The sequence below is a fragment of the Pelodiscus sinensis genome, chromosome 3 (assembly GCF_052426305.1).
Source record: "Pelodiscus sinensis isolate ZL-2025 chromosome 3, ASM5242630v1, whole genome shotgun sequence".
Classification (NCBI taxonomy): Eukaryota; Metazoa; Chordata; order Testudines; family Trionychidae; genus Pelodiscus; species Pelodiscus sinensis.
Window position 1 is genome coordinate 121,312,135 of NC_143054.1, and position 11,031 is coordinate 121,323,165.

The 11,031-nt window shown below is 42.5% G+C and overlaps 1 protein-coding gene across 5 annotated transcripts in view; it reads left to right on the top strand.

The window, feature by feature from the left end:
- Positions 1 to 9,533, top strand: part of CEP43 (centrosomal protein 43) — a 70,408-nt gene extending 60,875 nt beyond the window's left edge. For all 5 annotated transcript variants that reach the window (XM_075924626.2, XM_075924627.2, XM_075924630.2 and 2 more), the window contains one exon: positions 72 to 9,533. In XM_075924626.2, coding sequence (XP_075780741.2) covers positions 72 to 146 — 75 coding nt within the window. In that variant the 3' untranslated portion in view covers positions 147 to 9,533. The remainder of the gene's footprint in view (positions 1 to 71) is intronic.
- Positions 9,534 to 11,031: the final 1,498 nt, after the last annotated feature.

Here is an 11,031-nt window from a genome sequence, read left to right on the forward strand (position 1 = left end):
GTTTAATAGATTTAGAAATGTATTTTATACCTTTAATACCTTGTCCAATTAAATCTTGTGCTCTCTTCTAGCTTGAAGAATTCACACAAGATCTTACCGTTTCTCAGTTAAGTGATATTGCAGATTATTTAGAGGATGTGGCATAGAATTGGACAGTAGAGAAGTTTCAAGTGCTGGATTGAAGACTCTGATGGACTGCTATTTTCAGACAATCATTCTTTGCTGGAATGTCTGTTCCCTATTTGTGCCTTGTAGAGAGACCTCTTATAAAGTGATACCAAGAACTGAATGAAATAATTCATTCCAGCGTGAGTCTAGTATTGTACTTGTTCTTTGTTTGGTTCAGCAAAACCTTTCACACAAGGAGTTTGAATTTCCCAGCTGGATGTTCATTGCAGGCAATGGACACATCTAAACCATTAGTCTACATAGGAGAACATAACAGAGGAAATCAGCAAAGCTGTAGAACTTCTACAAAGATGTGTGACTTTCTAATGAATATACATTGTTATAGTAATATTTTGATTTTTAGATGAGCAAGGAAACTTAGAGTTAATGCTTCTGCTTACTAAAAACTTCAGCAGAAAACTTAAAAGCAGTCTATCTAAAACTTACATCTCTAATATGCATGGAGCGAACTAGGCAGACTTTTTAAGGGCTGAAGATTTTAAGAAGTGACTAGTGATTTTTGGGAGCCCATATAAGTGGTCTGTAAATGGTTTGATTGCATTGAAAATCATCCCCTTTATGGTGTCTACAATTCAGTACCTAAAATCAGTAGGCACTTTTAAAAAATCTTGTCTGAAGGGTTGTTTTAACTCTGGATTTTCTTTTTTTAATGTATTAGACCATTAACATTACTCAAAACTACTTTTTTTGTGTAATGATTGCATTAACAGCTGTTAAAATCCCAATAAAAATGTAAGATTCCTGTATGATCCACAGACCATAAAATTTCTGAAAAGAGCTGTTGTTGCTAAGCGGATCTTAATTTGTATTGACTCACTTTTCATTGTTTAAAATCCATAGGCTTTTTTAAAACGAGCACCAAAAAGTATGAAATAACGAGTTATCTGTGTATCATAATTAAATGATTGAACAGATTTAAACCCAAATATTTAAAAATAAACATCAGGCCTAAGAGATTGAACACACTAAATTCTTGCACATTTTTGTACTTCCATTATCAACTCTTGAATAACAGGGTCAGTAATGAAAACATTGACAATCCCTTTACTATACAGTTGTACATGGTGTTGCTATAGTATAGAGATTGTGGACATTTAGTAATACTGAAACAACCCTTCAAAATGTGCACTTTTTGAGCACTGTTAAAAAAAATACTTTGGAACAGATAGCTGTCAGTGAGAATATAAAAGTAACTTAATGATCTTTTGTATGCTTTGTTTTATTTCAGGTAAGCCACTAGCCATCTTCATAACAGTAGCATGCAATGCCATGTCAACTGGTAAAGCCTATAAAGCTGCTTTACTTTGATTTGAGCCTGATTTAGGCTCTCACTGAGCTAGCAGGTGTGGGTCAAAATTGGAAGGGTTTACTTGTACAATAAATAGATTGTGAGGGCAAAGGTGAAAAGTGACTTTTATTTATGTGCATGTACAAATAGCCAGCATAAAACAGAACACTAGCCATGCAGTTAAAAGCTTCTTGTGCCATAATGTAGCGATCTTCTGCACAAAAGAAAGATTTATTCTCTTAGACTATTCCATCCCATGTACTATGACCCCAAAGTAGCAAAGACCTTATACCCCTCTTCTCTCCCCCCAAAAAACAGCCTGTTCTGTTGTGGGTGCCAAAGCAGACACACACCTTTCCCCCCCCCCCCCCCCATTGTGGTAGGTTCTATTCCTGATTTCAGCCACCAGAAAAGGCCCCACCCCCTGCTACCATGTGGTAGCCCCAGCCACCAGAGCAGCCCCTGTATCCCCCTCCCCCTCCCCCCCCGGGCTGCCATTCATGTATAGCAGGTCCAGCTCCCTCACCCTGCTGTCTCAGCTGCCCAGCCCACTAGAGCAGCCTCCTACCACATGAGTGCTGCTGCACAGCTCTCCAGAGGAAGTGGTTGGCAAAGAATTTTTTATGCACAGGCATGCACCTTAGTAGGAACTATGTTAGGGTCCCCATTGAGAGATGTATCCTTCATAAACTTATCTGGTACATCTAGATTGGCAAGATTTTGTGCAAAAGCAGGGCTTTTGCGCAAAAACTTGCCAGCTGTCTACACTGGCCACTTGAATTTGCGCAAGAGCACTAACTTTGTAATGTACAAAATCAGTGCTTCTTGCTCATATACTTTCACACTCCCGCTCGGGGGAAAAAGCCCTCTTGCGCAAGAATACTTGCGCAAGAGGGCCAGTGTAGACAGGAAGAACTGTTCTGCTCAAAAAAGCCCGATGGCTAAAATGGTAATCGGGGCTTTCTTCCGCAAAATCACATCTAGATTGGCCACAGATGCATCAGTGCCAATCTAGATGCGCTTTTGCGGAAATACTTTTAATGGAAAAACTTTTCTGTTAAGTATTTCTGCAAAATCATGCCAGTCTAGACGCAGCCATCTAGTTCTTTTTTTTTTAACCCTGTTCTAGTCTTGCTAGAGGATGTGTAAAGGATAAGAAGTTTCATAGCTCGACTGTACATTGAGAGAGAAACCGTTTTTAACCTGCTGCATATTAATGTCATTTGGTGGCCTCTAGTTCTTGAAAAACATTTTTATTCAGTTTCTCCACACCAGTCATGATTTTATAGACCTCTATCATATCCCCTTCAGTTGACTCACTTCCAAGCTGAAAAATCCCAGTTTTGTATATGAGGAAAGATTAATCACCGAATACTAGGACTGGAAGGGACCTCGAGAGGTCGAGTCCAGTCCCCTGCCCCCATGGCAGGACCAAATACTGTCTAGACCATCTCTGATAAACATATCTCTAATCTACTCTTAAATAACTCCACAGATGGAGATTCCACAACCTCCCTGGGCAATTTATTCCAGTGTTTAACCACCCTGACAGTTAGGAACTTTTTCCTAATGTCCAACCTAAACCTCCGTTGCTGCAGTTTAAGCCCATTGCTTCTTGTTCTATCCTCAGAAGCCAAGATGAACAAGTTTTCTCCCTCCTCCTTATGACACTCTTTTAGATATCTGAAAACTGCTATCATGTCCCCCCTCAATCTTCTCTTTTCTAAACTAAACAAACCTAATTCCTTCAGCCTTCCCTCATAGGTCATGTTCTCTAGACCTTTAATCATTCTCGTTGCTCTTCTCTGGACCCTCTCCAATTTCTCTACATCTTTCTTGAAATACGGTGCCCAGAACTGAACACAATACTCCAATTGAGGCCTAACCAGCGCAGAGTAGAGCGGAAGAATGACTTCTTGTGTCTTGCTCACAACACACCTGTAATGCATCCCAGAATCATGTTTGCTTTCTTTGCAACAGCATCACATGGCTGACTCATATTCAACTTGTGGGCCCTATAATCCCTAGATCCCTTTCTGCCGTACTCCTTCCCAGACAGTAGCTTCGCATTCTGTATGTAGGAAACTGATTGTTCCTTCCTAAGTGGAGCACTTTGCATTTGTCTTTATTAAACTTCATCCTATTTACTTCAGGCCACTTCTCCAATTTGTCTAGGTCATTTTGAATTATGACCCTATCCTGCAGATTAGTCGCAACCCCTCCCAGCTTGGTATCATCTGCAAACTTAATAGGCGTACTTTCTATACCAATATCTAAATGGTTGATGAAGATATTGAACAGAGCCGGTCCCAAAACAGACCCCTGCGGAACCCCACTTGTTATGCCTTTCCAGCAGGATTGTGAACCATTAATAACTACTCTCTGAGTACGTTTATCCAGCAAGTTAATGCACTCACCTTATAGTATCTCCATCTAAGTTGTATTTACCTAGTTTATTGATAAGAATATCATGCGAGACCGTATCAAACGCCTTACTAAAGTCTAGGTATACCACATCCACCGCTTCTCCCCTATCCACAAGACTCGTTATCCTATTAAAGAAAGCTATCAGATTGGTTTGACATGATTTGTTCTTTACAAATCCATGCTGGCTGTTCCTTTGCCACTTTCCAAGTGTTTACAGATGATTTCCTTAATTACTTGCTCCATTATCTTCCCTGGCACAGAAGTTAAACTAACTGGTCTGTAGTTACCTGGGTTGTTCTTATTTCCCTTTTTATAGATGGTCACTATATTTGCCCTTTTCCAGTCCTCTGGAATCTCTCCTGTCTCCCATGATTTTCCAAAGATGATAGCTAGAGGCTCAGATACCTCCTCTATCAGCTCCTTGAGTATTCTAGGATGCATTTAATCAGACCCTGGTGACTTACAGGCATCTAACTTTTGTAGGTGATTTTTAACTTGTTCTTTTTAGAAGGTAAAATAAAAAAAAAAAAAAACTACCTTCTTCCCACTAGCATTCACTATGTTAGGCGTTCCTTCAGACTTCTCGGTGAAGACTGAAACAAAGAAGTCATTGATCATGTCTGCCATTTCCAAGTTTCCTGTTACTGTTTCTCCCTCCTCACTGACCAGTGGGCCTACTCTCAACTTGGTCTTCCTCTTGCTTCTAATGTATTTATAAAAAATCTTCTTGTTTCCCTTTATTCCGGTAGCTAGTTTGAGCTCATTCTGTGCCTTTGCCTTTCTAATCTTGCCCCTGCATTCCTGTACTGTTTGCCTATATTCATCCTTTGTAATTTGTCCTACTTTCCATTTTTTATGACTCATTTTTTATTTTTAGATCATGCAAGATTTCGTGGTTAAGCCAAAGCGGTCTTTTGCCATATTTCCTATCTTTCCGACACATCGGAATAGCTTGCTTTTGGGCCCTTAACAATGTCCCATTGAAAAACTGCCAAATCTCCTCAGTTGTTTTTCTGCTCAGTCTCGATTCCCATGGGACCTTACCTATCAGCTCTCTGAGCTTACCAAACTCCGCCTTCCTGAAATCCATTGTGTCTCTTTTGCTGTTCTCCCTTCTACCCTTCCTTAGAATTGTGAACTCTATGATTTCATGATCACTTTCACCCAAGCTGCCTTCCACTTTCAAATTCTCAATGAGTTCCTCCCTATTCGTTAGGATCAAATCTAGAACAGCTTCTCCCCTGGTAGCTTTTTCAACCTTGTGAAATAAAAAGTCTCCAATGCAGTCCAAGAACTTATTGGATAGTCTGTTCCCTCCTGTGTTATTTTCCCAACATATATCTGGATAGTTGAACTCCCCCATCACCACCAAATCTTGGGCTTTGGGTGATTTTGTTAGTTGTTTAAAAAAAGCCTCATCCACTTCTTCCACCTGGGTAGGTTGCCTGTAGTAGACTCCTGGCATGACATCACCTTTGTTTTTAATCCCTTTTAGCCTAACCCAGAGACTCAACACTTCCGTCTCCTATGTCCATCTCCACCTCACTCCAAGTGTGTTCATTTTTAATGTATAAGGCAATACCTCCTCCCTTTTTTCCCTGTCTATCCTTCCTGAGCAAGCTGTACTCTTCTATAGAAACATTCCAATCGTGTATTATCCCATCAAGTTTCTGTGATAACGTCATAATTGTACTTATTTATTAGTGCTTCCAGTTCTTCCTGCTTATTTCCTGTACTTCTTGCATTTGTATATAGGCATCTAAGATCCTGATTTGACCTTGCCTCCCACTTTTGCCCTGACCCTCCTTTCTCTCTGCCATTGTAGCCCACGCTTCCTCCCATTTCCGACCCATCTCCCAGGTCCCCATGTTCTCCATTTACCCATGGGCTTTGCTCACCTGTCCCCGTCGAACCTAGTTTAAAGACCTTCTCACTAGGTTCTCATTCTGTGCCCAAAGAGGGTCTTCCCTCTCCTTGAAAGGTGGACGCAATCCCTGCTTAGCAGTCCTTCCTGGAATAGCATCCCATGGTCGAGGAAGCCAAAGCCCTCCTGGCGACACCATCTTTGCAGCCAGGCATTCACCTCCAGGATGCACTTGTCTCTGCCCGGGCCCCTACCTTCGACCGGAAGGATCAAAGAGAATGCCACCTGCGCTCCAAACTCCTTCACCCATACTCCCAGAGCCCTGTAGTCACTCTTGATCCGCTCAGTGTCACACCTCACAGTATCATTTGTGCCCACATGGATGAGTAGCATGGGGCAGTAGTCAGAGGGCCAGATAATCCTTGACAATGTCTGCGTAACATCTCGGATACAGGCCCCCGGCAGACAGCATACGTCCTGAGATGAAATGTCAGGGCGACATATGGGCCCTTCCATCCCTCTCAGAAGAGAGTCTCCCACCACCACTACCCTACGTTTCCTATTCGTAGTGGTGGCAGCAGACCTCCCAGCCTTGAGAGTATGGGGCTCCTCCTCCTCTGGTGTAGGGGGTGATTGCTTATCTCCTGTATAAAGAAGAGTATAATGGCTTCCTACTACCACAGCGGGAGGGTTTGGAGCCGGGGTGGAGCAGTGCCTGCTGCTAGAAGTAACCAGCTGCCACTGTCCACCCTGAGCCATCTCCTCTTCCACCAGTGGTGTGTCCACAGTCCTGTGTACCAGGACAGCTACCTTAGCTGTCTTCTCATGAACACAGTCCAGGAATTCCTCATGGATGCGGGTGCTCCTCAACCTAGCCGCCACCTCCTGTAGCTCTCTCACCTGCTGCCTGAGGCTGTGTCCAGACTCAGGGTTTTTTTCGAAAAAAGTAGCCTTTTTTCAAAAAAACTTCACCTGCGTCTAGACTGCAGCCGCGTTCTTTCGAAATTAAATCGAAAGAATGCGGCTTTTCTTTCGATGGCGGGAAACCTCATTTCACGAGGAAGAATGCCTTTTTTCGAAAGTGCTCTTTCGAAAAAAGGCGTTCTTGAATGCCAACAGGGCTTTTTAGAAAGAGGGCATCCAGACTCACTCGCTGCTTTCTTTCGAAAAAGCGGCTTGCTTTTTCGAAAGTACTGCTTGCAGTCTAGACGCTCTTTTTCGAAAGAGGCTTTTTCGAAAGATACTTTCAAAAAAGCCTCTTTCGAAAGAGGCTTGCAGTCTAGACATAGCCTGAGAGATTCCACCAGCAGGAACCTTTCGCATTGGATGATCTCCCCAGCCTGGATATCAATAAGCGGGAATTGCAAGCCACAGTTCCTGCAAAACCACACCAGGATCTGGGAAGAGGCATCAATGCTCAGGTGCTCTGTCTGGCTACAGGCGCTGGTGGAGGAGACAGAAGCAGTGCTGGCACAGGTGTTGCGCGTCTTCCTGACTATTGTAGGCCTCCCTCTGCCAAACTTCCTCTCAAACTCCCTTGTCTGCAGCTCCTGTCCACTTTGCTCCCTGGTCGCTCTGCCTCTGGCTTTTAAAGCCTGCCTGCTCAGGCCAGGCCTGCTCCCTTGTGAGACACACAGGGGAAAGCTGACCAGGTGCAATCGAGCAATCAAGGGAACAAAAGGTCAGGCACTCAGTCTCAACTGCCACAGCGGCTGAAACTGAAACTTCTGTCACCTGAAATCAGAATAAACTGTTCCATATCCCTAATAATTTTTGTTAACCTTTTCTGAACCTTTTCCAATTCCAATATATCTTTTTTTAAGATGGAGAGGCCAGATCTGCATGCACACAGTCATATAAATATGGATTTATAGAGAGGCAATATGGTATTTCCTGTCTTAAACTGCTGCTGCACATTCAGTAGTGCTGTGTCTAGACTGGCATGATTTTGCGCAAATACTTTTAACAGAAAAGTTTTTCTGTTAAAAGTATTTGCGCAAGAGAGCGTCTATACTGGCATGTGCCTTTGCGCAAAAGATTTGCTTTTGCACAAAAGCATCCGTGCCAATGTAGACGCTCTTGTGCAAGAAAGCTCCGATGGCCATTTTAGCCATCGGGCTTTCTTGCACAAGAAATTAACATTGCTGTCTACACTGGCCCGCAAGAGGGCTTATCCCTGAGCGGGAGTGTCAGAGTATTTGCGCAAGAACCACTGATTTTGTACATTACAAAGTCAGTGTTCTTGCACAAATACTCACAGCCTGTGTAGACAGGCAGCAAGATTTTTCGCAAAAGTGGCCACTTTTGTGTGAAATCATGCCAGCCTGGACACAGCCTAGATGTTTTCACGGAGCTATCAGTAATGGCTCCAAGATCTTTCTTGAGTAGTAACAGCTAATTTAGATTCCATAATTTTATATGGATTGTTTGAATTGTTTTCCAATGTGTATTATTTTCTGTTTATCCATATTGAATTTCAGCAGCTATTTTGTTGCCCAATCACCCAGTTTTATTAAATCCTTTTCTAGCTATTTGCAATCTGTTTCAGACTTGAGTCGTTTTAATTTTGCCACCTTCCTGTTTACCAGTTTTTCTAGATATGTTGAACAGTACTAGTCCCAGGAAAGACCGTTGGGGAAGGACACTAGTGTTCCCTGTAAACTGTGCTTATGCAGCCACTCAGGAGAGATTCAGATGCTGCCCAGTTGATTAGTAGAGTGGCCACAACTAGGTTGGTTGGTTGTTTGTACTGGTGATACACATTCAAATATGCCTCAGTGCACATAAAATTTATTCTGCATATGGATGGAAAAGATTAGAGGTACAGTAGAGTCTCTATTATCTGACCTAAATGGTACTGGAGGATGGTTAGATAGCAGAAATGTCAGCTAATACAGATAATTCTTTTATTTTATAAATTTGCCCTTTGTAATACCTTGTGGGGTCCAGTTCTAAACCTGCTGAATCTGCCGCCTTGCCTAGCCTTTGTATTTCTCCCCAAACAGGAGTAAGATCCTGGGCTCTGCCTTGCAGCGGGAGCGCAGCTCTCGCCCTGTGCCGCTCCACGTTCCTGACGATGATTTTCCAGAGCTTTGTGTGGATTACCTGAGCTGTGACACAGGGCAAGGGGCTCACCACTTTCCCCAGAAACAGGAAAAAAGCAACTTTGCCAACCACGAATTCTTCAGTCACAAGAGGGCGCTGTAGACCTGCCAACCATAGCTCGCTCCCCCACTGGAAAAAGCACAAGGGAATGCAAAGCCATTGTAGTGTGAAGCATCCCTGGAGCCCTTTGTCATGACATGGATAAAACGGAATGTCAGATGAGCAAAGGTTGGAAAATCCTTTAGAACTCTTGGCTCTATTCCGTTTTCTGCTGGGAATTTATTGTTTACTAATTTGTTCCAAAACCTTCTCTAATGACCCCTCACGCTGGGGCAGTTCCTCAGCTTTGTCACCCAAAAAGAATGGCTCAGATTTGGAAATCTCCTTCACAACTTCAGCTGTGAAGATCAATGCAAAGAATTCATGCAATTTCTCTGCAATGGCTGTATCTTTGAGTGCTCTTTTAGCATTGTGATTGTCTATAGCAGGCTTCCTGCTTCTGATGTACTTTCAAATAATGGTATTTCTTTTAGAGTCTTTGGCTAGACGTTCTTCAAATTCTTTTTTTGGCCTTTCTAATATTTTTTATACTTCAATTTGTAGAGTTTATGCTCCTTTTTATTTTCTCACTAAAAAAATTAAAATAATTAGATAAGTGAACTGTATTTCTTTGTGCTGAATGAGGATATTGATATAATAGGCATCATAGAAACTTGGTGGAATGAGGATCATCAATGGGCCATAGTAGTATCAGGATATAAAATATATCGGAAAGAGAAAACAAGTTATGCGGATGAGGGAGTAGCATTATATCTGAAAGCAAGCATAGAATCAAATGAACTAAAAATTTTGAATGAACCAAACTACCATGGTCACATATTATAGTCTCTAACCATGGAATCTCTATGGATACTGACCATACTATAATTAAATTAGAATATTTACCCGATGTTATCCAGAGTGGGATGCAGTCCTCCTGCTGGTGCTCCCTGGGTGAGCCTGGGGGAGGAGAGAGCTGGGGGTTGCAGGCCTCTACTGCCAGCAGTCATGCTGCGTGGCCTGATGGTGCTGTTGGGGGGGGGGGGGGGGGGGGGGTGGGGGGGGGGGGGTTGTGCTGCCTGGTTCCGGTGGTGCTCTACCTCACCCCTGGTAGGTGTTGTGGTAGGGTTTCAAGCAGGGGGGCACTTACCTGGATGGATGGCAGCAAGATAATGAGCCCCATCCCCAGTTGGCCACTCTTGGTGATGACTTACAGACAGACCTAAGGACAAATCTCTAAAATATATACAACATCCCTGTGGCAGGAGAAACATCCCCGTGACAGGGAAAACACCACAGCAGCCCAACACTGCATTTAATTTCAGAAAAGGAGATTACACAAAAATGAAGTTAAACAGAAATTAAAAGGTACAGTATCAAAAGTGAAATCTCTGCAAGCTGCATGGAAACTTTTTAAAGACTACATAATTGAAGTTCAACTTCAAATACATACTGCAAATTAAAAAATACTGAGACCCAAAAAAAACCCAACCACCCTTGTGGCTAAGCAACAAAGGCTACATCTACACTGTACCCTTCTTCCGGAAAAGCTTATGCAAATGAAGTGCCAAATGGAATATGGCCACACTTCATTTGCATAATTAATCAGCAGCTGTTTTTGCACAAGAGGCTTTTGTGCAGAAACCCCTCTTACACAAGAGCTGTTCCAAAAGCCTCTTTTATGCAAAAAGTCTGCTAATTATGTAAATGAAGTATGGCAGTATTCCACTCTATGCTTCATTTGCATAAGCTTTTCCGGAAGAAGGTGACAGTGTAGACATAGCTCAAGTGTATGAAGCTGTGAAAGAATCTCCATACTCTTTCTCCTGTGGGACTTTTGCTTAATGCATATAATAATTTGAGCTGTAAAGTAATGCTATACGGCTAACTAGATTGCATCATTTGAGATTCCTTCATCTGTAAAGTGTAAGTTTGAGAATGGAAGGAGGTCAGCAGAGTTTGTTTGCTTTTATTAAACTATGCATTTACAAACATAAGCCCAAACTGTGCACTGGGGCATATAATTGGATATCATTTTTCTTAAGAACAAAACAATAAAAAGCCCACAGAATTCTGCACTTCCAGAGAGAATGCTATAATCCATGGTATGGCTTGTCAG